At 41.0% G+C, this 26,977-nt stretch overlaps 2 protein-coding genes across 5 annotated transcripts in view; one reads left to right on the forward strand and one right to left on the reverse strand.

Moving 5' to 3' along the window:
• LOC123982633 (integrin alpha-M-like) overlaps positions 1–7,893 on the reverse strand; it is a 31,285-nt gene extending 23,392 nt beyond the window's left edge. Inside the window, exons 1-3 of one of the 4 annotated variants that reach the window (XM_046068294.1) lie at positions 7,701–7,893; positions 7,507–7,562; positions 1,293–1,491 (exon numbers count right to left, since the gene is read on the reverse strand). In XM_046068294.1, the coding sequence (XP_045924250.1) occupies positions 1,293–1,337 (45 nt within the window). In that variant the 5' untranslated portion in view covers positions 1,338–1,491; positions 7,507–7,562; positions 7,701–7,893. Of the gene's footprint in view, positions 1–1,292; positions 1,497–3,742; positions 3,922–7,506; positions 7,563–7,700 lie in introns of those variants that run through there. The other 3 variants (XM_046068296.1, XM_046068293.1, XM_046068295.1) reach the window with 3 other exon arrangements.
• On the forward strand, positions 1,416–5,736 carry aldoab (aldolase a, fructose-bisphosphate, b). The gene is made up of 7 exons (XM_046068298.1): positions 1,416–1,503; positions 2,982–3,100; positions 3,419–3,685; positions 3,785–3,945; positions 4,551–4,809; positions 4,942–5,141; positions 5,298–5,736. The coding sequence occupies exons 2-7, from the start codon at positions 2,989–2,991 to the stop codon at positions 5,388–5,390; spliced, it is 1,092 nt and encodes a 363-aa protein (XP_045924254.1). The 5' UTR covers positions 1,416–1,503; positions 2,982–2,988; the 3' UTR covers positions 5,391–5,736.
• Positions 7,894–26,977: the final 19,084 nt, after the last annotated feature.

Below are 26,977 nucleotides of genomic sequence, written 5' to 3' on the forward strand. Positions count from 1 at the left end.
CAAAGATTTCCGTGTGCCAGTTTTATAGTTGCAGGCAGTATGAGTTTGAGGAATACTATTGGATTTAACATCTAACAACTGTATGTCTATTGCTTCATATGTGATTTTGAAACACAGAACATATTGTAGATGTTCTGTGGAGGTGCCCACTGTGAATGTGTAACCATAAATGCCTTAAACTGACTTAAATTATGGTGCCATGGGTATTTGCACTGTCTAAAGAAACAAATAGTGGACACAATTCCGATGATTGGATATAGATGTTTTATAATGAATTAACAGTAAGCGCAGCCTTCTTTAGCAAAAGCTCACCGCTCTCTCGCTGTGTTAGACACAGTATTCAGCATTACTTTGAAACTGACTTAATCAAAAAAAAAAAACAACATTCTATGTTATTATTAAACCCTGACTGATAGATGATAAAAAAGTGACCCTGCCTATAATGTGTCCTTGTCACACCACTGCATGTTGACTCATTCAGCCTACAACCTCTGTTCAGGAAGTAAACCTGTTTCTAGCTGCTGTTCACCAATGATAACGTGTACTACTGTCAGCCCAACGCAAAGCCTAATGCCCCGACCTTCTCTGTGGTGGAAAATGTCACTTTTTTTTTTAATGTGTCACTTGTGACCTCTCTGAGTGAGAAAATGAAACAGATATAACGTGTTGTGTTACTTGACTATGTGCATGTGCAACCTTTGCCAAGTGCACCAGTTGACCCTTTCTTAAGAAAAGACGATCGAGAAAGGTCATTACAAAGGTCAAGTATCTGTGCCCTATGTTGCTGTGTCTAGATTAGATTTCTAAGGCCAGGTTAGCAAAGTTGTCACATGCTCGCCTAGCCTCTGTGTGAGCATGTGTGTGTGTGTGCTATTACTACATACTGCAGATACCCCAAAGTTATCTTCCTTCACATACCCTTTCAAATGACCTCCATTTGCTGAGATGCTCTTCAGTTGTAACAGCTAACTTTAAACTAACTGCACTTGAATAGTGAATAAAATCTACACTTTAATTAATTACAACAATACATGAAAGTGAATTAAACTAGGACGTACAGGGATGTGCTTGGAAGATGCATTTTTTGTTTAAGGAGAATGTAGGGGAACACTTAGTGAGGCAAATTTCTGGCTAATTGTGTCCATCCTATCTACTTACTTATGTGTACTATTCCTTCATACAACATTTCTACTTGTCTTTCTCCTGTATTTCCCACCCTAACTTTCCCTCACTCACTGTCGTTTTACTTGCCATTCATTGAAACACTCTTTGCCCTTTCACTAGCTGCTCACCACCGTGTTTCTCCAGCCCCAGTCTCTCTGAATGTCACGAGCCATCTCTGGTTGCGTCCTGTTCTTTTTATAGCTGAGCAGCTGAAATGTGAGGGGTCACAATGGGAGGATAAATACAAGGGCCAGCAGACTGGAGGGTTGTCGCAGACTAAGGCAGGATCTTCTCCCTCCCTCTCTCCTTCTTCTCTCAGCTCTCCTTCTAACCTCAAAGGTAAAAGAAAATGAACATTTGATTGACAGATATGGGACAAATGCATTACTTTAATTGGCTTTTTGTGCAACTGGTTAAATATATTCTAGCATGAGATGCATAACCCTAAACCTAAGAGACTGTTCTTGTAGCTCAAACACATTTGTGGTTACTGTGAAAGCTAGAGCTATATGACCCACAATCTTTTGACTTTCATCTGACACACTAAAAAACAGACAGACAGATAATACATTCACGGTTCAGCAATGAATTGCTTCACTTGCACTCTAGTTTAAAAATGCATGACAAGTCTCCCTCAGCATTATGCACATTCACATGCAGCATATTAATGTTACTCAAACACAGTAGTTGCTGTTCCACAGCCTTTTAGCTCATCTATCTTCATTGCATCACTAGTAGTTGATACTGCCTTTTTTATCTAATGCAAAGATACATTTGGATGGTTTCCGAGCAGTCAGGGGTGGCTCAGTGATTTGAATAAGCTCTAAATTAGCTCATGCTATCTAGTTGATAATCTTTTACTGTACATGAGTTGTAAACAGTGGGATGTGAGGCTGCACACTTCTCTTAAATGAAATGCCTTGTTGCTGAGCCATAGTGCCTTTATTGCCTTGCAGCAGTACACTCTTTATATTTAGTCCACCCTATTGATAGTGGAGGCATATACAAGGGGAGAGAGGAAGGAGTGTGTAGAGGAGGTGTGGGATAGAAGAGCAGGGAGGAGGAATGGGGAGGGAAGGGGGCAGTGAAGGGGAAGGAAAAGGTCAGGGATAAGAGGCTAGAAAATGGAATAGGTGACACGCATGCTTGTCATGATTTCAAGGGTGGTCAGATATGTGAAGGGTGGAGACAGGGGAGGGTGGAGGGCTCTCTGACACTGGATCCCTTGTGCCGCTGCATATTGTGCCTGGGAAAAAGTGTGTAACCCCAGTGCTTTATGGTATTGGAACAGTTATAGCTGCAACACCTGCAGTCACACAGTCGCGCCACAGATGCAGACATGTCAGCCTCTACTTTTACCACTTCCTTTACACAGTGAACCAAATGTTCTGTCATTCTAACATGAATCAGTTTCCCATGTATTTACAATAATAACCACAACCACAAAACTCAAGCATTGCAGCTGGTTTTTGTTGAACTTTTCCCCTTGTGCTTTTGCATGGTTTTAGGTCTGCATAAATCGTGAAACCGGTACTTCTATAGTGGTTGTCTTCCAACCACTCAAAGCGCTTTACACTTTCGTGTTCACATACATTCATACACTAATTGTAGAGGCTAGGTCCCAACTGCTTATCAGAAACAGACTCACACACTGATGACAATGCCTTTGGGAGCCACTTGGGGTTCAACTTATCTTGTCCAAGGACACTTGGCTGAGGGAAGCCAATTTTCCGATTAGTGCCACAGCCGCCCCTGTAAGTCCCTCAAATGTTTCCTTCTCTCATCTCATCCTTTGTCTTCCTTCTCCTCCTCAATAGAGTCAGGATGCCTCACGCATACCCCTTCCTCACTCCTGAGCAAAAGAAAGAGCTCTGCGACATAGCTCAGAGGATCATCGCTCCCGGCAAAGGAATCCTCGCCGCAGACGAGTCCACCGGTAAAGAATTATAGGATTTGTTTTTTTATTTTTATAATTAAAAAATCATCAATCAGTCATTTAGGATTGCCAACATTTCTCTGAAAATAAAATAATCTATATAGAATAAATAAATCTATAAAGCACACAACAGCAAATATGTATGTGAGAAGGAAGTTCAATCATTAACACAGTTAGGATATGATTATGACAGGCAATGTAAATTTTTTTCAGAACTAAAATGCAAATATCTGCAAATGCTCACACAAACACACCAGTGCAATCCACAAATGGATCCAGTTTTCATCTAGCCTGTGTCTCCATAATCCATAAATATAGGCAGCGTGGCCAAGCGCTTCCAGAGCATCAATGCTGAGAACACTGAGGAGAACAGGAGGCTGTACCGCCAGCTCCTCTTCACTGCTGACGAACGTATCAACCCTTGCATTGGTGGTGTCATTCTCTTCCATGAGACCGTGTACCAGAAGACCGATGATGGCAAGCCATTCCCCCAGTACCTCAAGGGAAGAGGCATGGTGGTGGGCATCAAGGTTGACAAAGGTGTTGTCCCCCTAGCCGGAACCAATGGCGAGACAACCACCCAGGGTGAGCTAAGAACAAGTTTAGACACAAAGAGGGCAATGCGTCAACATCTTTTAATACCTTTGTCTAACTCATCTGGTGTGTTCTCTTCCTCTTTCACAGGTCTCGATGGACTGTATGAGCGCTGCGCCCAGTACAAGAAGGATGGTTGTGACTTTGCCAAGTGGCGCTGTGTGCTGAAGATCACCCCCACCACTCCCTCAAGACTGGCCATCATTGAGAACGCCAATGTCCTGGCCCGCTATGCCAGCATCTGCCAGATGGTAGGACACACTGAAATCAGTGTGGAGTCTTGACAGGGTATCCACATAATTTTACAAGTTTCATGACAAGGACAGATCTATGTATATATGTTATCAGTAGAAAAACATGCCCTTTCATCAGTCTTTGTGGCTATTACGTTTGTTTTAGTTTATATTTAAATCACAGAAATGTCTGTTCAAATACCATCTAAATCACATCAAAGGAGTTGTCAGTGGTCCCAAAAGCGATTTCAACTTCTATTCCTAAGCCGCATCAGTGCAGCAAAAAGCAATTTAGGCCTCTTTTACCAATAAAAGATATAATATAGTGTAATCTATTTCTAGTGTACATTGAGATATGAAGTCATTTTAACCTCTGATTTAAATATTCTCTAAGACTGCTGTACATTTATAAAATCAGTTGTAACTTCAAAAATGACATAACAATTAAAAACAACCTCTTTGAAACTGGACCCAGTTGAGAACCACTGAATTGATAAGTAATGAATACATAAGTAACTAACACAGTATCTCTCCACTGCGGTTCTTATTTCTTGTCTCCTTATTCTCAACTTGCCTTGATATCCACCTGTCATTTTGACTCTTTTTGTCTCTGCCTTCCTCAGCACGGCATCGTCCCCATTGTTGAGCCTGAGATTCTCCCTGATGGTGACCACGACCTGAAGCGCTGCCAGTACGTTACTGAGAAGGTCCTTGCTGCTGTTTACAAAGCCCTGTCCGACCACCACGTCTACCTGGAGGGTACCCTGCTTAAGCCCAACATGGTCACTGCCGGACACTCCTGCTCACACAAGTATAGCAACCAGGAGATTGCTATGGCAACTGTCACTGCCCTGCGCCGCACTGTGCCCCCTGCAGTCCCCGGTGAGCTCAATGCACACAATCTCTTGTTGACATGCACACATTTGCAAACTTTGCAGAAACTAAAATCTAATCAAATGTAGCTTTTTTCCATAAACAAGTGCATTACTAAACTCTCATGTGCTTCTTGTACAGGCATTACCTTCCTGTCTGGTGGCCAGAGTGAGGAAGAGTCTTCCATCAACCTGAACGCCATGAACCAGTGCCCACTGCACAGGCCCTGGGCCCTGAGCTTTTCATATGGCCGTGCCCTGCAGGCCTCTGCCCTCAAAGCCTGGGGCGGTAAGAAGGAGAATGGAAAGGCATGCCAGGAAGAGTTCATCAAGAGAGCTCTGGTACGTGTAAATATAAATAAAAATGTTAATATAAAACTGTAAAAAAAAAAAATACATCAATACATAGTGGGTATTGTTCAGAGAACTGTATGGACTGTTGGCATCAAGCATCTGTACCGTATTGTGCACTCAATAATACTGTCCTTTTTCTTACAGGCTAACAGCCAGGCCTGCCAGGGTAAATATGCTTCCTCTGGAAGCAGCTCCACCGGTGGAGAGTCCCTGTTTGTGGCTAACCACGCTTATTAAGCATGGATACTAAGCAATTCCCCCTCCACTTTCTTCCCACCATTTCTTCACCATAGAATAGGCCATGCTTTTAGGCACTGCCTATGAAAGTGTCTGTCCGCTATTGAGCAGCAACTTTACTGGTAGAAAGCAAAACAGAAAGATGGAAAAGAAAACTTGGGTTTGCTGCTGCAGCTATATTCTGAAATATATTCTGCCTCCATTCCCTTAGCTTTTATTTTTAAACACCTATTTTAGGTGAAGATTCCCACACTGTTTTTACAACATGTACAATTGTTTGTCCCTTGGTCCACCAAGTGCAGTATATGATTTATACTGGTAGCATGAAATAAAATATTTACCCTAACATGCTGCTTTCCTTCCTTTTTGAGTCTTTTCACAAAATGTCACAAACAAGTCAAGTCAGAAGCTTGGGCCACTGTAGCCTGATGACAGTGACAGAGGTAACATTCCTAGCAAAAGAAAAATATACATGCTCAGCACGTTAACATGCTAACAATGCCATGCTAACGTCTGCCAAAGTTATAATCTAGCAAAATCATATGAAAACCACTGCCTGCTGGCTTGTAAGGTGGTTGTGAAAAGTTTCACCTCTTTAGTCCTCCTGAACTGACTTACTGTCATGCTTGTTCATTTGGCACATTTGAAGATACAATATTATGTGCTGAGATGAGCAGTATTTCTGTTACTTGTATTTGAAATACATATTTCAACTACTTATAATTGGTATTTAAAAGTCCTGAACAATTCAAATGTAATTTGTAACAACATACTTTAGAGTGGAGTCATTTTGTATTTTCAAAATACTTTCTTGATGATTCATAAACAATAAAAAACAATCTGGCTATGAAGACTTTTTGCTCTATTCAGCACAACCCCCATGCAGCTCTGTTTGAGAGACTGTTCTCTGCAGGAATCATTTTTCATTACCTGAAATATTTATTTATAATGTTATTTAAATATAACGCAACAAAATAGGCTACTAATTGTAGTGGTTGGGTTTCAATAGGCATATATTTGAATTGAACAGAGAGCAAGTTTCTTCATGCTGTACAAGACAATTTTTGGTATTTATAGAGACAGTAGCATTCAACGTTGTGTTCTTCCTTCCAGTAGGGTCAAGCACTCACCAGCCTTGTGTAAAAAATATTTTAAAATCTGTTTTTAATTTTAAAGATTCTAAGATATTTTCTTTAAGCACAACACAAGTGGTTGTGTGAATAATAATTACAGAAGTTTGCCCTTACTTATGCTTGGCCCTTGCTTGAAAACTATTTTGTTTCAGATCCTTTGAAGCCTTTTTTTACAGAGAGAAATGGCTCCTAAAAGCTGTCAAACGCAGTATCTTGTAATCACCATCTCAATAAGCAGATTTAAATCCTTAATCCTGCATCAATTAAGTAATCTGCTATTGTTTCCAAGCCACTGATTAGTTGTCGTTATTTAATCAATTTCATTAATGTTTCTAGACCATTAAAGTAAATATCTCAAGCAAATCATACAGCTTGTGAACCCAACCTATGAGCAAATTTTTCTTATTGGCCTCAATGTGGGTGAAGGTGAGGTATCGGTCATGTATCACGCACAGGGTGACAGACAGATCCAGAAGTAGAGGCTACTCTGTCTCCCAAGCGGTACTTCTTGATACTGTTTCTCTCTCTGTCAATACACCAGACAGCTGCGCTGATAGCAATGGCTGTTACCTATGTGCCTAGGCTAAAAGATATAAGGTGGTATACTTTAAATCTTACATGTCTCTGCTTATAATACACGTGACCTACAGATCCCAACGCGACTAAGGTGACATTAGTTTCTAAACATCCAGCAGACTGGCTGCTCAGGCCAGTAAAGAATGACCTTGTATGGCATAGCAAAGGGATAAATATCGTGGAACAGGACACAATCAGACTTGGTTGTGGCACTGAACTGTGTTCTTATTCTGTATCACAATAAAATACTGCCACATATGGAGAAAGGCTATCCACAGAACAGCCAGGGTCAGATGAACTGGGACCTAGCCTTGGAACCCTGGACAAGGTCCACCAGCACCATTGTGCTCAACAGCAAAGTAAGGCTCCATACCATTTAAACAAATGTAGAGACAAACAAACTGTACCTTCGGGTAATAAACTCTCTGGACAGCTCCAACAAGGAAAAGACAATGTTGTGATGCTAAAATACATGAAGAACAATTCAGAAAAGTCAGACGGACATGTTCTTCCAGCTCTCACCCGGAACAAAAGTGAAAGTAAAGTGAAATCCATTGTTTTGAATGTCCTATACTGATAGATGCAAGATGAATGACTTTACCAGTAACTGATGGTGATCGACCCATGATACAAACTGGATGGAACAGTATAACTTGTAGTCAGAGATCTTTGGGCTGAAGCCTGCGACTTTGCTTCGGGGGAATAAAGACACGCGAGATTGAGTTTACTTTCTATTGTAACAACTCTGGTGAGGAGGATCTGGGTCCAACCTGGCCAGCTATTCCTCTAGTGAGAAGAAAACATTGATATGTGGTGGCATCCCATGCTCTTTTTTGGACAGATTTAAACATAAACAACATTTGAAAAGAGAATTTAAAAGAAAATTTAAAAAACTACAAAGAAAAGCCCAACAAATTAGCAATTGCAAAGGCAATTGACAGAATGAATCAATCAGTAATAAAATGGTTAATTGTTAGTTGCAGAACTAATCTCTGAAGCAGTGCCATTAAAATGAAAAATGAAATGTCAGAGTCTGATTATTTCAAAACCAGCAATTAGTTAAGAACCCTGCTTCCTTAACACTCCAGCAAAAACTAACTTAAGAGCAGGTCCCTGCTGCTTCAGTCCCTGAAGCTGAACAAGCTTTCCATTTACTACGTTCACATGAGAAAGTGACCATGCATAATTTTACCCCAAAACTACACTTATTATGATTGTTTAAAATGAGCAGGTGATGCAATGGAACAATTTAAAAAAGAACAGGGAGCAAAAATCTTTGTTTTGAAAATTCTTCACTGTAGGCTTGTAGTAAACATACTGAGCACATGGACACACAGTTCAGAAGTGCTTTTATGAGTTTGTAACAAATTAGTTTCTTTGGATAGTCTAAATGCAAAACACAGATCAAGCCAAACAACATTACAAGTGAATCATTCAACCTGGGGAGATCACTCACAATTTCATCTTCGACTACAACAGAAACGCTCACAGGGTTGTTGTCAGTGACCACAGCGAGGACAGCCACAGGAGTGTCAGCAATGTCTGGTTCATCTTTGCTCTGCAAAATACAAACAATCCAATTATGAGGAGACAGGTTGCAAATCATGCCCTGCGATGGACTGGTGACTTGTCCAGGGTGTACCCTGCCTCTCCCCCAATGTAAGCTGGGATTGGCTCCAGCCCCCTGCGACCCTGTACGCAGGATAAGCAGTTGACAATGGATGGATGGGTTGCAAATCATGCACTGTATGCTCATCGGCGCCCCCCACAAACTGAAAGCATAGGTTCATAGTTTTCCAAATCTGTCTTGATACAACACTCACATGACAATTTGTTAAGAGTTAAGTTAATGATTCCTTCTGTCTATATTGGATATAGACTCTAATCTGGCTCAACTGTAAGAGATTGAGGATGATTTATGCACTTTAAAGTTCATAAGAAACCATTATGAGGTTTCAGCATTCTGACTTAGACAAAACCAAAGTCTTTCTTATTCTTTGAGTGTTTCCTTGCTGAGCTGGGATACTTCAGAGTAATCACAGATAGTTTTGTTGCCTGGATAAAACATCAACATTAAACCTTCACACTGCCCTAACTAATATCCAATATCCACACCTTTCAAACTAGAATGCTGAAACTTCATATTAGCTTCAACTAAACTTAGGGAAACATTTTTGCATGAAAGGAGTGTGCATTTGTCCCTAATTACTTACAATAGAATCAACAGGAATGATACCAGCCACCAATAACTCTTTTATTGTACAAATCACATTTAAACATTGTATTGAGACTGAAAAAAAACATGAATTAGGGTTGGGACGATAGACAATGACTGACAGACATCACAACATGAGCTGGCATTGTGATTGTAATCCTAATCTTAATTTTTCACATTATACTGCCCTGTGAAAGCAGGTTTCAATCCCAACAAATATTATTATTATTTTTAAATATACCTGCATTGCACCTGCCTCTGACTTCTCTTCTCCCCACACTCACAGACACCTACACCTCTCACTGCAAACACACCGGCTTGCCCCGCCTCTCTCCCCCTGTCTGCTCCACTGTCTCCATCAGCAGTAGGTCGCCTAAAAGACACACGACTCGTCTTTTTTCCGTATTTTTCCACCCACAATCTGTTATCACGGCAGCAGGTGAGCTGCGTGCTTGCTTGTTAATGACGTAGCCTTTCAAACAACCGAAACCAACATCTGCACCCTGTGTGTTCACTGCTGCTTTACCTGGTCTTGCTTGTAAAATATCCACGGTGATTTGTAATGTAATAGGCTACCAAGATTTTTATCGAGTGAAGTCTGTCAGTCTGTCAAATGCTGTAAGAGTCATTAAAGTTGGTTTCCCATAGTATATTTCATTGATATTGATGTTGTGTGTGAGTACAATGAGTACTTTCATTGTGGGTCTTGAAGAAATCAGTCATCCTCTTGCAGGTCTACTGGGTTGGCATGAAGGGCCAGATGCATCTCATGTGTACCTCATGTTGTTCCTAAATTGATAATCAAAATAATTATCATTATACAAATATTTTTTCAGTACATCAAGCCATATAGTTTAACAGTTATACCAATGTAATGCTAAAATAACAATAACAGCAACAGCAATAACAATAATAATAAATCCATCCAGCTTCAACTACCTATAAGACAAAACTTAAACATGACAAAAGAGATTTAGAAGCCAGTGCAGCCCAGTATTCTGTTATTATTCACTGGGTAAGTTTTCGGTTTTTGATTTGGTAATTTGGCTTTTCGCACACGCACACACCTACACTTCTTTTTCTTACACACAAACAACCCTGCACACAGCTCACACCGCCACTTTCTGTTTCTCTCTCGCTGTATCATACAGGGACAGACGCATGCAAGCAGTTTTTCAGCAGTATGTCTTATAGCCAAAACAACCCACTGCTCGCGTTTTGAACTTCTTCTGTGTTAACAACTTCTGGATGATCTGCATGTGGAGGAGGCCTACACTACATCTCTCTCTGTCTGTTTCTCTGCAACTGTCAGTAGACCATACAGGGATCAATCATCGATGGCTCTGGTCTCTTGGACAGATAAAAATAAATATAATAAATAATAAATAAAAATGATGCTCAGCTAATAAAATCGGAGTAAATGTGAGGATTCTCTGTTTTATTTTATGTGTTCAGTGCAGCCTAAGAATAGCCATTTAAAAATAAGCTTGTAATAATTTTTAAAGTGATTAGGTACTGGAAAACAAAGCAAAAAACAACTGTGCAAATGAGAAATGTCCATTGAAAGTAGATGTCATCCTAGTTATCACAAATTTCACAATTACTGTATTGCAGATATGTCCTAATCTGCAATGACAACACATTATGTGATCAACATTGTGGCTATGGCAAAATGACTCTTACAGTGAGGAGCAAGGTCAGTGCCTTGCTCCTGGCTGTAAGAGTCATTTTGTATTCTCTCATGTTCTCACTTTGAAGGACATCCTGTAGCCCATTGTGCCATAGTTCTTCACCAGAGTTTCAACCAACCCCACATATTTTTTGGCTTTGTGATTGCCCAGGAAGCCTAAACCAATGCGACAAAGCTGTTCCAAGCAGCTTTCTCCTTACTAGTGAGCTTGTTGTGACTTAATGTATAATTATAAAGCTCAAAACCCCTCACTTCAGTTTCAAACAGAGGGCTGCAGAATGGTGGGATGTTTGCAATGGTTTCCCCAGTTACCTGCCGTTGCTTCATTTGCAACCAGGCAACAGAACTCAAAATGTACAAGCTACAGAGTTCAAATGGTATTGACGTGATCTGTATCTGTACCATTATTCATTTTCAGTCTGTAAATATTACCTTTACTGTCTGTACTTCTGTATGTTCGCTGCTCCCCCCTACCCCCTCCCATCCCTCTCTCCCTCTTTATTGTTCTCTCTCTCTCTCTCTTGCGCTTTCTTGTTCTCTCTCTGTCTCTCCCTCTCCCTCACCCCCAACCGATCGAGACAGATGGCCGCAAAGAGTACAGTCTTGCCTTGCACATTCACACTGACAATTACCTTGTACTATTGAAAATACAAAAGTTTACATTATGGTGCTGAATTTGGTAAAGAAGGACTTAAGACAAGATAACGTATTTTAACTGCACTGGTGTTGGTAGCTTTTTTTTTTAATCAAATAACTGATTTGTAGATTAATGACAAGACCTTCTGACATTGCAATGGTTTGTAAACCGTGAACTTTGTGACAGTACCTGAAGATTGCCAAAGATTTGATGGAAAAAGAGGGGGGTGGAGAGGAAACTGTCAGGAAACAAGACTACGAATATACAGCCACACTAAACCCTAAATGGCAGTGCTTTGAGGCTAATGTCAACATGTTGATGTTTAGCAGGTATTATGTTTACTCTCTTAGATCCATCCAATTGTTGCCAAGACACCTCACTCAAAACTACAAATATTAACCTCATTGTGGAGGAAAAGCCGAGGGACCATTAAAGTCAGTGGGATTTAACCTTTGGATGACTCTGCATGTCAGAACAAATTAGATGTTGAGACATTGGAATCTGGACCAAAGTGCTTAGTTTTGTCAAGTCCAGTCCTGACTTTTGAAAAAAACAGCTGGACAGAAAGGAAACATTTATAATAGCTCCAACTAGGATTTAACAGAAACTTACGTATAAGTGACAAAGAACACCCTGACAGAAATTAAGTCTGAATGCAACCCGACAGGATCCTTACTATTATCCAAGTCTGCCTCAGCCAGTGGCCTGGCAGGGGGTGGATATGAAGGACTGGCTGGAGTTACTAAGCAGACAGGCCTGATGTCAGTGAAATTGACATGGCTGCTGAGTTTCATTAGGGCAATGTTTTTGTTAAACAAGGTGTTGTTGTAGTCAGGATGGACAATGACCTGGGACACAATGCGTGCCACCTCATGAACATTAGTTCCAGTCTGAATCTCTCTTCCCCAACTAGAGAGTCCATGCAAGTGGAGTTCTGGCTCAAAGAACAAATAAAGATCAGTAAGCGAATTCAGATTACATTCTTGTGTTGCAGGATAACCAAACATATCCTCATTTTTTGCCTGCTAAATAATTTCAGGAAGATTTTCTATATTTATCCAGTAGTTCCCTTGGCAGATATATGCAAACACCACACATGAGCACAATGCGATGATTGGTATAGAACACTGAGTTTCAGGTTCCTGTTGTGTTGCTGTGATAGCTAAGAATTGCTATGAAACGTTCATGTTTAAATTGTCTGGGAGTTACATAAACAAGGTGTGTGTGTGTGTGTGTAAGTTGAACTTCCAGTCAAACCACTACGCCAATCAGAACTTACAAAAGAGGAACAGAAACAATATGGATAGTATACTCCTCTTACTGCAAAAGTAAACAACAACAGGACTCAAAATAAGAAACCTAGAGGAACAGAGCTGACCTAAACCATGTCAGATGCACTTTTCCCATCCACATTCCAGGTTGGGTCAAACTTAAACTGCTACAGGTCAGAGGTCTGTGCAAAATTTAGAACAAACCCTACAGGACCTGAGGGGACTAGAGAAAGAGTCATAGCAACATATGCCACTTAAACGGCCAGAGAGTCTTAACTGCCACCACAGTTGGTTTCAGTTGTAGTAGCACAAATCCATGGCTGTTCAGATCCAGCCTTTTGTAGTAAGTAAATATTGACAAACATCTTTCATAGCTAATATCTACTCCCCACATGACATTTTGCTGAACAACATTTTAAGCTAACATTGCTAACAGGTCAAATTACTGTTGGGCTAACTATTACATATTTTTCTTTTACTTTTGTGGACTGTATGTTGCTAGTTGATCTTCCTGTGATGGTTTTAGAGACAACTAATCTGATGGCTAAATAATACAGTATACACTTTTGTAAATCCAGTTTCTGTACTCATTTTTTCATTTTTACAATTTGGTTTAACTATTGTTTATGGAATCAAATTTTCGGATTTGTTCTCCATGTTATTAAATTCCATACTGTTTCAAGTCAAAGTGTGTTTAACCAATGTCCTTGCAGGTCCCGCCAAGTCCCGCCAGTCTGCAGCCATGTTAGTAAAGCCTCCGGGTGGTTATTTCTCTGGTTTAACTTGCTGCATAGTTGTGCACCTAAATAGATAGTGAAGGCAGAAGACAGCTGACAGTCTAAATGAAACAATTTACTGACCTGAATGTCAAGGAGTGTGCCTGTTACTTTCAGAATTTTGTGCTGAGGCAGCCATGCTGGCTACAGATTTTTCCCCAGTTAAGCCTTTTTTAAATATATATTCACTGTAAAATTGATCAAGGTGTTTCAGCTTAAAAACTTAAGTTCAATTGCTGCCTTAAAAATGTGAGCAAACTCAACTTTTTGAAAGGCTTTGTTTCAACTCGTGATGTTACGTTATTCAATTTGTTTAATTAATGATCATTTATTGTTTGATACTTTGAACTTGATACTGTGAGCTAAAACAACTATCTATATTACATTGTCCATTCAAGGAAACTTGCTTTCTCTTGTCAAACACACTTACAATTCTACACCCTTTCAACTCAACTACAACTAACTATATAAGACATTTCAGTTCAAGCTTAACTTGCAATGCAAGTTCACCTGCTGCCTTGAAAATGCAAGTCAACTCAACTTGAAGATTGCCTTTATTTCAACTCACAAATTCAATTTCATAAAGTTGATATAGCTACAGTGTTATAGTCTCAACATTGTTTTTTTGGTTAAATTAACTTTTTATCACTTCAACTTCATACACAGTTTCAAGATAAAACAATTTAACCAAATTAATACTACTTTCCATTTCAAGTTAAGGGGATTTAAATTCCAAATTGGTTTCAGTTTACACGTAAAAGGGGCCTTGCAGACAAACGACAACAGCTAGTGATGTTACGTCTGACACCGAAGCACCGATGCTTGCTTCAGACTCATTAAACAGGTGGTATTATGCTTTTAGGCTTTTTCCCTCTCCTTTATTGAGTTATATAGGCTACGTTTTTTGTGCATGTAGTAGGTTTACAAAGTGAAAAAGCCCACCCCAAAGGGAGTTCCCATCTCTCACAGAAAAGTCTTCTCTGAACTGTCTGAAAACAGCTCGTTTGTAGTCCAGCCGCTTCCCTTACATCCCTGTGATGTCACAGGGAAGAAAGCTAAATGCTTCCTTATATAACGCTCGCCAAGCGGCTACTCCGACATGCCCTCAAAAACACCGGTGGAAAAATACTGAGCTGCAGCACACACCTCTCCTCTCCCTTCCAAACACTAGCTACCTTCGAGACACTCAATGGACATAAAGTTGTTACTGTGATGTAGAGACAGAGTTCAGTTAAAACTTTATGGATGAAAGATACATTTGTTACAGACTTCCCCATTCTGAAACTCTTGCTCCAGTCTATGTTGCCTCTGGGTTTTCGGTTTCAGAGAGCGAGATCAGATAAACTCTAGGTCAGTAACCCCGGCAACTTACGCTGTGAACCTAACCTGCATGGGAGGAGGTTTTCTTCAACAAACACTGAGTTTCTCTTGTGCGGAGGCGGCAGTTTCCTCAGTCATAGGCTACTGTCAATAAAGCATATAGGCCTTTATGAACGCAATTACATCTTTAGAAATATTGATATCACGATTAGATAGGTTGTTAGTGTTTTTACCCAAACATGATCTTGAACATGACCGCTTTTATGATCCATCTGTCATCGATTGATCGACAGAGAGTTATCTTTGAGCATAGTGGATTTATCCTCAGCACAGAATAAAATCTATAGACTACACTGTCCTTTATAACACAGTGACTCTGTGGACATTAAGGCAGCTGTCAGGTTGGCAACAGTTGCACAAAAACACTTGGGCCTACCATGTGCTACAGTGCAGCAGTAATCACTGTTTAAACTAATCTGTATAAAGCTGATCAATGAACAGTAATCTTTCATATTGTAGTCACACAGATTGAACATTCCCATCGTAGTTATCAGCTGGATATGATGTGAATATTTCTGAGTGAGGATGACGGTGGTGCAGCTGAAACAAATAAATGTAGTTTAAAAGTGAGTTTTTCATTATTTGCTGATAGTCTGAAAGTGTTTTGACAGCATTTCATAAAATACGAAATAAGCCAGATTTGAATCAATGTAAAATAGACATCTAAAACTTTGCAGTCAGTTTGAACTTAGACACATTTTTCATTGCAAGAAAATCATTAATAGGCTAACCTACTGAGTCGGACTGTGGCTTTACAATCACAGGTCCATGAAGAGCCTAAACTGTGTCTAATCTGTTCGATTAACATTTTCATCTTCAGTTATTGCCACCAGCATTTAGTCCTGTCAGGTTACAGCTTAGGCCTATTAAATATAGTGTTGTGTCTGAACAATAATGCTGTGATGATGTGTTGAGAAGAAATCCTCTTGACACTGTTCTTGATCATAAAAGTTTATTACATCAAGGAGTTCAGCATCAATTGCAAGCTCTGCAGCAGTTTGGAGAGTGACCCAGCCCGATGGCCACTCTGTCTCTCTGGACATGTTTAGGTATCTGTTAGATACCATATAAGGGTCTGAGTCTGCAAACTAAGGCACCAATCCATATAAGGGCACAGTTCTATAGGATAAGTGTAGGCATCTGTTAGACACCATATAAGGGTCTGAGTCTCCACCTAACCACTGACCTCTGCTCTCCCCTTAAAAGGTCACTAATCCTCTATCCAGCTGCTACAGTGCTATGTTAAACTGTTATGCGTCAAATGCACATATGTTATACACCACAATAGCCTTCCTATTTAAAATGAATGTAATGGGCTGTAGAAGAATTCCAGCACTTTATCATTCATTAAGGAAATTCCAGCCTGGTAAATGATGAATGAGCAACACTGTATAAAATGTGATATTATATATAGATATATCGGGGAAGGCGTACATGTGGGCTCAGGCCAGCCACCTGACCAATCAGGGAGGGGGGCAAGGGGAGAGAGGAAGTGCATGAACTCAGGCTGCTTGTTAGCCGTTTGGCTAACACAATGTGGGGAAGTGAGAAACAGCAGCTTCTTCATAATCTCAAAGCAGCTGTCTGTAAAGTGCAACACTAGGTCATGTAGTTTACAGCACAACTCTCCCCAGTGTCACTGTCGCCTGCCTTGCTTAACGTGTTTGGCACACACTTGATGCTGTACATCACACATGTACAGCGCACAACACAGCCTGTCACACACCTCTGGATGCAGGAGGAGGGACTGCGTCAGTGATGCCGTGGTCACGCACGAGCCCGCAGCCGGACTCTACCGGGGGGGGAGGGGGGGTGACATGTGTAATGTGTGGAACGGAGATAACACTACACACAGGGTTGTGTGTAGTGCTATCCTGTCCGCTTAGAGGGCTCATATGACACAGCCTGCCTTCTGTGAACCAAGGGGGAACCCCTGGACGCGCAGAAGGACCGTGGCAGTGATGCCGTGATTATGCATGAGCTCGCAGCCAGTTGAACATACGTAACAGCATCACACACTGCCCGGCAGATTTCTTCTTCAGAAATATATCTGTACAGGGTGTGTATGTGTTCTGTCCACACGAAGCAAAATGTCCGCTGTTGATGGCTCATACACAGTTTCTGTGGGGAGGGGTGAGTGAAGGGACCTCTGATCGTGAACAGAGGGCCTTTCTCAATCTGTGTTCTTGTAAAACATCATCTTTTGTGGCCCAAGTACTGTCCCAATACACAAGTTTGCATTTTGGTAAGAACGGTTAATAATCCAGAAGTGTACTGCTTGTTGCTTTGAGCTTCGAGCTGCAGATTAGCCACTTGGCTAATGGCAGCTGGCTCACAGTGTGGGAAATGTGTGCTTGGTGTGGCTGGTTTGACTGAGACAGGCACAGACATCGTTTGTTCAACAACTTCCACAAAAAGGAGCAACAAGATTTCACACACCTTTTTTCCGACCCATAGCTTAACTTACCAGTGGTCCGCTCTGACCGACGAGGGTCGGCCAGCAGCAATAAAACCGGTTGCTAGATGTCATTAGCCGCAGCTAAGTTGGTGCAACGTGGACACATGGGGTCTCCCTGGTCGGCTGTATTGCGTTTTTTTCAGATTGAGAAAGGAGGGGCTGGATCCGAAGAAAATTAACAAGAAAATTTAATTAAAAATAATAGGTGAATAAAAGATGGCATTACAGAACAAACATGAAACAAAAAACACTGCAGTTGACTGGAAAGTTGTTCCTTTTTTCAGATTTACAGCTTACAGTCAAGTCCTAACAGCTGCAGACTGAAAAGCTGCTTCTCCTCCCAGATCCACAGCTTACAGTCCTGATTCTCACAAAATAAATTGTTAATATCCTCCAGGTATGTTGGCGGGTCCATTTTCCTCCAAATGGCTTAGGTTCCATAGCCATTGGTCGTTTGGTTAACTTCTTCGTCACCCAATTGGGAAGGGTGTACCTTACTGTTCTACCTTTTGGGCGAACAAAAGAGCACCGATCCCAGACGTGAAACCCCCCTTCAATCTACAGGAATAGACAGTCTTTTGCTCTAAACTAATCATAGAGAACAACTCTCCAAAATGGTTGACACCCCATCTTAAGTGTCAATGAAACAGTCAAAACAAAACAGTCCTTCTGGCACTAAACAAAAAGGTGTCGGTTTTCTTTACATTACAAAGAGGATACAAACAATTGTTTAATCAACATTCTAATGCAATTGGCCTAAAATCCTGCAGTTTTACATTTGAAGAAAATGTATTCCAGTGTTTCAGTGTTTAAGTTTGTTGTACAGCTGATAAGGGACAGAGCGCATGTCAGCTACACGCAAGCTTACCGTTAGCTCAACGTTAGCCTGACGGTAGCATCCTTGTAAGGCAAGGCAATTTTATTTGTATAGCGCATTTCAACAACAAGGTAATTCAAAGTGCTTTACATAAAACATAAAAGCAACAATATAAAAAAGTTTAAAAGTAACATAGGGAAATTGAAAAAATACACATAAAATAATAAAAGTTACAGTGCAGTGTACAATCAGGGTTAAAAGAGTTAAATGGAAAATAAAAACAGGCTGAGGGGTTGAGCAAAAAATTGAGTTACAATTATTTTGAAAAGAGAATAAACAGAGAAGAACACTTAATCTACTCTCTCTAGCTAGTCTGTACTCGGGTCCATAGCAATCTTTGGGTCCACTGAAACTCCAAAAACCCTCGGACACTACAGAGACACCAGGACATGTCTGTCCGCAGGACACTTTGATCCAATTATACTCTGGACCCACCTGTGCGTTTACAGGTGGACAGAGACTCCTGCAAATCACTCAGGCGCGAGATTTAAGACCACTTCCTTCACTCTGTTCAATCTCACTCTTGTAGTTTAACGATCGCTTGCCTCACCGTGGCAAGCAACACATATACGATAGCAACAGTGTCACGGTTTGGTGTGGGTGAGGCAGGGTTGAGCTGGTTGGAGGACACAAATGCAGGACGCAAGGCAAAGGAGGTACAGTTCAAGGGGTTTTAATAAACAAACAAAGGCGAGCACACTTACAAACTGAGTGGCTGATGACAGAGTCCAAAACAAAGTAATCCAAACGAGAAAACCAGAATCCAAAATAAACCGGGAGACACGACGAGTAGGCTGGCAACACACTGTAACACTGGGTGACAATAAACAATGACCCGACAAGGACAAGACAGAAACACCAGGAATATACACACAGGGACTAACGAGCAGGGCGGGAGCAACACAGGTGACAGACATGAGACTAACGAGGCAGGCAGAGAGAGAGACAGTGAGCAGAGGGAAACAGAGAGACTGACATGCAGGCAGAGTGACAACCGGGGGAACAGACGGAACACAGGTCACTGAACACAAAACAGACCAGAGTGAACACTTAACATGAACTAAGGTACAGGACAGGGAACAACGACAACGAACTAAAACGCAGGAACAAGAGTTAAGGCAGTGACTAAGAAACAATATAACAACTAGACAACCAAACCAAAGCAATATCAAATCAACACAGGACTACGAGCTAGAACACCAGACAAGATATAAACACTAAGGACAAGGAAACGAGAAGAACAGGTAAACAGAAGGACACCAGAAACAAATGGGAAAAACTCAAACTCACAGGGAAAAACTAAAACTCATGACAAACAGGTTAAGGGCTTTGTCAAGAGAGTGGGTGGACCGCCACACCACCTCGTCCTCACCGGCAAAATGATCCACCAGACGCTGCTTCTCTTTGGGGGAGAGAAGGTCGCAGAACAAGCAGCGTGAACCAGGGGTGAGCGCTCGGCTGGTGTGCTACGGTCCGAGGCTCACCCAGCATTGGGGATGGAGGTCCACCGGCAAGACGAAGCCTGTTGCCAGAACGCCCCACTCGGGACGGCTTGCTAGAAGACATCGCTCTTCTTCTGCTCTTTAGACAGCTCAGTGCTGAAGAAAAATGGGAAGCGAAGGCCGGGTCTCACCGTTGTATATTTACAAGGTGCGGACACAGGAAAGGCCTACGCTGTGGGTTGGCGTACACAACTTTTCTCAGTTCCGTGCGGGCGCGTGGAGGGGTAAACCCAATAACGATAGCCTTTTGCCCATTTATACTCCTGCGTAGGGTCTACGTACGTACCTACGCCGTAGGCTGTGCACGTAGCCATGCATTTATACTTGTGCGTAGGTGTGTCCGTCATTCTGCAATTCCACCCCCAAACGCTAGTCGGCAGTAGCGCTGCAGCGTCCACTGTGTTGACTTTTGCCGGCTAACTTCCGGTTTAGTGCGCCGCAAACGTAATTGGGGGTAAAATTGTATACGTGTGGCTGGTGTAGCCTTTTCAAATGTTACCGACCGAATGGATCACATCCTGGTAGCAAAACGAATCATTTCGCTCGGGTTGCGGCGGTCAAATATATTGATTCACTGTGTTACAGCCGCCGTTTTGGCCTCTAGTAAATGTTACTTCAAAGGCTTGGAGGCATTGCCGGGCTACCCTGCTGAACACTCACAGAACTTACGGTCTGCGTCGACTCGACGTGTAGTTACATATTTGAGGAGGTGCATGTCAGGCGACGGCGTAGGCGACGGCAGCGTAGGTGACGGCGTAGGCTACGGGGCTGCGCAGAGGCTATGCCGAATCGACGCAGAAGTATAAATTACACAGCTGATGATATACAGGCAACTTTTTGAGCAATGTTGCTGGGCAATGTTGCTGGTGGCAAGTCCCACTATGTTTTGAATGGATAGCGGTGGTGCGGGGAGGGTAGCGGAGTGATGGGGGAAGGGGATTAGTTGTAATCTTTACTCATTACCATTGACGGCAACATTGCCCAGCACCATTTCTCTAAAAGTTGCTCCGTGTATCATCGGCTTTAGAGGGCAAAGCCTATACGAAATAGAACGGGAACAGGTGAGCGTCACGTAGCGACCGGAGAACCTGATATGGAGAGGTCAGAGGAGAGTACTGGCAGCTAGGGAGAAGTCCCGGTACGCAAGAAAATGTCCCGGTATGTCAAAGAGAAAAATGTCAAGGTGTCGGTACTGCGTACCGGGGCGTTCTGGCCCACTTCAAGCACTGGTCAACCCAGTGTTCAGGTTGACACTCAGAGTTTGTTGAATCTGCTTTCTGAAATGGGGCCCCGGTTGGCAACATGTATAGCTTAAACAAAGCCGTGTTTTCTTTTCACTGACCTGCCCTTCTCTGCTTCTGATTGGCTAGTAGTCCTTAGGAACTGCGCATGTGCAACTCCCATCAAAGTTCATTTAGAGACAAGATGTATCACTCCATAGCTAAAACAAAGCCTTCAATACAGGGTGCAAAGAGGAGCTGCAGCAATGTGCAGTATGAAAAAAATAAACCTGTTCTGGTACAACCCCTAAATAAGACTAGTGCCACCGGTGGAAAGAGTTCCTGACAACAGCGTTAAGACCCTTTCAGAAAGGAGGAAAATGTGCTGCTATTTTGAACTTTGACAGCTGTGTGTATGGGAGCTTGTGTAGTGGTGCGTCGCTCGATGCAACAACAAACTGCAATTCCCGTGTCGCAAGCCATTGAAGATAATAATGCAGCATGCTGTAGTTAGTGATGGCCAAATGAAGCATTATTGCTTTCTGCTATTTTTTTTTTGCTATTTCACCCTTAATTTTAGTGTTGAAGCTACCACCTCAAGGGAAATATAACTCCGCTTCACCATCTACCTGCATATCTAAGGAAAGATTGGCTTTAAATATAGCTAACTTTTCCTTCACTTCAGAAAGGTAGAAATATTATGTTTACCATAAAAACCATCAAAATTCTACTGAAGTGAAGGTATAAAAGTATTCCATAGTGAATTCAGTATGACATTGTTGTATCAAAGTTCTTGCGTGTATTCAGTCCTTAATGAATTCATCTCTAAACTTCAGTGGTTGGTGTTCAGTTATGCAGGCTGGACAATAAATTGGAAAACATGAAACCTGGAGTGGCCTGTCAAAGCAGTCATGTGTTTCACTACCTGAGTGAACCAGTGTGATTGCTTCAGACGTTATTTTAACGTCCCTAGTGACGTTAGCAGTGGTTTGTTGAAAGGACTTAAAGAGGTGGTATTATGCTCATTTTCAGGCTCAAAATCTTGTTTACCACAAAGTGTTCATATTTTGGTTGGAATTTGAATATATGACTTATCTGCAATGTGTATAATTAATAGGGTTGGGCAAGTACACCACCACTATAGGTTTCTGTATCTGTTCAGCAAATAAAATTTTCTGTATCTGTATAGGCGGGGCTTAACCATGAAGTGAGCGGGAATAACTGGAAGTTATGAACGCCTTAAATTGGTATCAGATTGCTATATTTATAAGAAAACAATTTACATAACAGCCTCAGAATTGATCCTTCGCTAACCCCCGCCCCCCTTAGTTACTGTTGCAAAGTCTGACAAATTGTCAGCGCTGCCACTGTCTATTGCTGCACTGCCCGGAGAAATATTGTCAAATTTGTTGGAAAAAGCGATCTCACAAAGAAGCAGACAGTTTTGCAGTTGCATTATACATTTGAAGGTTTTATTCAGGCTGTCAAACTGAATCAAATTGACTCAGAAGATAGAAGCTAAAGCCTACCAATCACACCTACAAGTGAACCACCCCATTCCCCAACGATTGAGACAAAAGACAGCGATATTAAGGATCAACACTGTTCCTGTAAAACTGGATAGGCCTCTATTCATTATTACAATCTGCAAACATTAGGAAAGATCCACAGCCAAATTTGTTGTAGATTTATTTTAGTTTAGTTTAGTTGGTTAGTTTTGGAAAGAGAATAAATCGTAGTTCTCCTTTCAGCCTCTCTGGGTAGCGACTGTAATTATTACAAGTGCCCCAGGAACAGTGTTTGACCATATCTTGGAAAAATAACGTTACACCAAAAAAAGCTAGAAAACGACTCCTTTTGCATTAGAGTCAATGGAGCGCAGCCATGAAAGTGTCGAACCTCAGTTAGAGCGAGTCCTATAGTGCGCTGTGACTGGTCAGCTTTGTATTCGGGGTGTGGCTTAGCGAAGGGTCAATTGAGCTTCAGAGCAATGTTTTTGATCACATTAGTTGATTTTTAAAAAAAGGTTCCTATATTTATAGTATATAACAAAACAGATATTGACACATTTTACTCTGATGATACTCATACTCGTAAAAAGTAAACAGGATAATCATTTCATCAGAGTACTCGCTCAACCCATGTCTCTGACTCTCAGACCATCAGTGCCAGTTCCCCTCAAGGCTGCATTCTTTCCTTTCTTCTCTTCTCCTTGTACACCAACAGCTGCACCTCCACTCACCAGTCCGTCAAGCTGCTGAAGCATTTACATCAACAAGAGCAGGCTGTATGGAACAAAAAAATGTGACAGCACTTACCTTGAGTTTTTGACCCTATAGAAAAGAGAGAAAGTTAGAAAAAAAAGTCACATCTGTACGTCTCAAAGTGTGTGTGTTCAGCTGTTAAAATCTTTCCATTGATAGGTATATTGATAACATAATGGTGTAATATTATGAGTAACTACAGACCAGTGGTCTGTATGGATTTTTCAATGGCTGATGGCGATGTGATATTTAGAGAGCAGGGCAGCCGATGGCCGCTATATAATGTAGACAAATCTGCCAGATATCTGGAATTTCATTACTACTACAAACACAAGGAGGCACTAGAGTTCCAGGTGTTTCATCTAACTCGTTCTGAGGTGTGGGATGGGCTGTACAGTAATGGGCACAATTACATTTTTAGTATTTTAATTAAAAAGTCATTTAATAATTGCAAAGTGACAGGAATACAGGGGAAGGGGGTGCAGCTGAATTATTTAATTACATAAAATGAAGGTACAAATGCTTATGGGATGGTGAGGCAGGCAAGGGTCAAAATCAGGCGGTCGAGCACAGGCACATAAATCGAATAAGGAACAGGCGGAAATCCAAAGTCCAATAACAGGAAAAAAGGTCAGGCAGTTAAAACAGCTTCTAGGTACAGGTCTCAGGTAAACAGAATACAGGTACAGAGGCTGGAGAGCCAAGACATGAAGCGCAAGGTCACATAACTGATCTACTAAATGATAACTAATCTGTCAAGGATAGACAGGAAATGGTCCAGTAAAGTATTTGCCGGGCTGATGAGGGAAAGTAGAAACAGATAAGAGAGTGCGCAGTGGGACAGGTATCTGCAGAGCAGATGAGGGAAATGAGAGGAGGCGTGTAAGGGGAGAGGAGAGAAAGTCAGAGGGTAACTGGTGGATTAGTGCAGAATGACGACTGTGAACTTGAGGAAGTGAGAATGAGGCTAGAGGGAGGGACAGAGAGGCAAACATTGACAGTTCCTGAATATCTCAGAATTTAAATGATAATGGACAGTTACTAGAGAACAGACCGAGACATACTATTCTAATGAATCATTATATAATAATTAGTTCATATGTATCTGAGAATCAACACACTGACCACTTTCTTCAAGAGTAGTTCCTGAATAACGTTAACGCTATTGTCCTGCTGTATCTCAGAGGCTATCTGGTATCTGACTATCTTCCCAAGTGGGCTGTTGCCCTTTGTTGATGTCTTCATGGTCCATATTCAGGAACTGTTGATTCAACTCATTTTTGCCCCCCTCATTTTTGTAATATTAGGGGTGCTTCAAACTGTTTCTGGGGAGGATCAGTGAATGAAAGTGTATTTCTATTTACATTTGTTATTACATCAGTTATCAAAACGAGATCACATAGGAAATCTATGGGATCAAATAACATAATCATTCTACTTTGTACTACTTTTTACATCCATGTGGTTGAACATTACCATCTCATCTCGCTGCCTCGCAAACTGGGCCACACCCAACCTGTCATGGCAATCTTGTCATCTGCTTATTTAAAAGAGAGGATTCATTGGTTTGAAATAATGCACCTCAGTCAGTCATGCCACTGTTTACAGTGACCATTCCCTGTTCAAACCCATTTTTCTTAATACCTCAGCTGCATATTATTCAACTCCATCCACAAAAGCCCAAATGCAATTCCTCAAAATACTACCGTAATTCATTTCTCAATGCATTTCTCAATGCTTCTTTCTTTCTGAAACCATGTACAGCATGGGTTTTGTGGAATTTATTACTGCATGACAACATACAGATTTTTTTTAAAAACCTCAGTCAGCAGTTATTACCCTTGGTATGCTGTCATACAAGTCCTGCCAGTGTGTGGTCATGGTGTTTAAGTATTACACAGTGTACATTTATTTTTACATCTGCTCTCAACATCTTCCCCCAGATTTCTCAGTGATATTAGATTTGGTTTTTGGAAAGCCACTGAAGGGTTTTCACTCTTGTGTTCTGCTTTCAGAATAATATATATTACATTCATGGATTCTAATGAATGATGCATCAAAGTGTAAGCACCATTTTGATGTTGATAAGGTGGGGCAAATTTAAATTCTGTTAGATGGTGTAATCTAAAAAAACCACATCATAGTTTTGAATGTAAATAAAACAGCTTAGGAAAAGTATTAGCTTGATGTAACCTTTTTAAAATTTCCCAATCACAAGATTCTTAAGATCTAAATTAATCATTTGACATTTTTGAAAATACTCTAAAAAAACTGTAACGGAAGACTGATAGGCCTACCTCTCATATCTGTCCGGTATAAATAATGCTACAGCCAGCTGCTGTTTAGCTTAGCTTAGCATAAAGATTGGAAACACTGGTAATAAAATCCTCCTACCAGCACCTCTAAAGTTGACAACTGTGAGGTTGTCCGGAAACCAGCAGAGACTAGAAAGGATTTTGTTGACAAAGCCAGGCTAGCTGTTTCCTCCTTTTTCCAGTCTTTGTACTAAGCTAACAGGCTGTAAGCAGTAGGTGTCATATTTACCAAACACTTGAGAGTGGTACTGTCCTTCTAAACTAAGAGTTAGATTAGAAGGACAAAACCATTCTCGTGTGTTTGGTAAATACAGCAAGAAGTAGCAAAGAATCACATTTCTTTAAGATTTACATGTATAAAATAAAACTTTTTTGCTGTTTTGTTTTGTTTTTGTAGCTGCAATCTCATATTTACAAAACATATTTTTGAGAGACTACGGCCTTTAAGGATGACCAGCCTGTCTGCTTTTAAACTAGGTTTGTTTAAAGGTCATACCAATTACTTAGGTCATGAAACAGCAATGAAACCTTAAATTGATTTAAAGTTGAAATAAAGTTGTAATACATACAGACCAAGACAATGATTCTCCTTGTGGACCTACCCTGTCTTTTCGTGACAAAAGGGTGCAGCTGAAGGTGAATTTCCTAGTATGAAATCAGGCAACAATATCTGTTTGTTTAACCACAGCCTAAACGCAAGATGTGGAACATTTTGCAATACCTTCATTAAGAGGTCTGGTCAGAATGGAAACAAAAGACAGTAAATTCCTGCTGTCTGACTCATCTGTTGGATGTGTTTACACACATCATAAACAGAAAATCAGATCACTTGGTTTGCCCGCTCTTTTATGGTGGCACATTTTCATACTAATTTTGGCCACCAAATGCACCAATAAATATTTCTTATGTCAGAATAAATGCCCAAAAAAATAGAAAAAAACTACAATGCTAGGATGAAATGAAAGTTCTAATAAGCTGCAGTGTATGTAGCAATGCAGCGTAGTTCACCTTGACAATGTATACATTGCAAAATCTGCAGTGCGTGGTAATCTATTCTCACAGAATTAAATCTTTTACATGTTTGTCATATAGGCTACTGACCATCAAGCACAAAATATGCATGTAGATACATTGCCGTGTATGGATTTTCACCTCAAGAAAAGACACACAAAAAACAAAACTTAAATATATATATATGTATTTTGACAAAACAAGAAAGTCATATTTAAGCACACAAAACACAAACATGGAAAGGGAATACATTAATCACCTC

This window comes from Micropterus dolomieu, linkage group LG14 (genome assembly GCF_021292245.1).
Source record: "Micropterus dolomieu isolate WLL.071019.BEF.003 ecotype Adirondacks linkage group LG14, ASM2129224v1, whole genome shotgun sequence".
Lineage (NCBI taxonomy): Eukaryota > Metazoa > Chordata > Actinopteri > Centrarchiformes > Centrarchidae > Micropterus > Micropterus dolomieu.

Bases quoted from the DNA above. Each gene is read 5' to 3' on its own strand.
- aldoab (XM_046068298.1), top strand. From the start codon at position 2,989: ATGCCTCACGCATACCCCTTCCTCACTCCTGAGCAAAAGAAAGAGCTC. The intron at 3,686-3,784 runs GTGAGCTAAGAA...CCTCTTTCACAG, and splicing joins TGGCGAGACAACCACCCAGG to GTCTCGATGGACTGTATGAG. The intron at 3,946-4,550 runs GTAGGACACACT...TGCCTTCCTCAG, and splicing joins ATGCCAGCATCTGCCAGATG to CACGGCATCGTCCCCATTGT.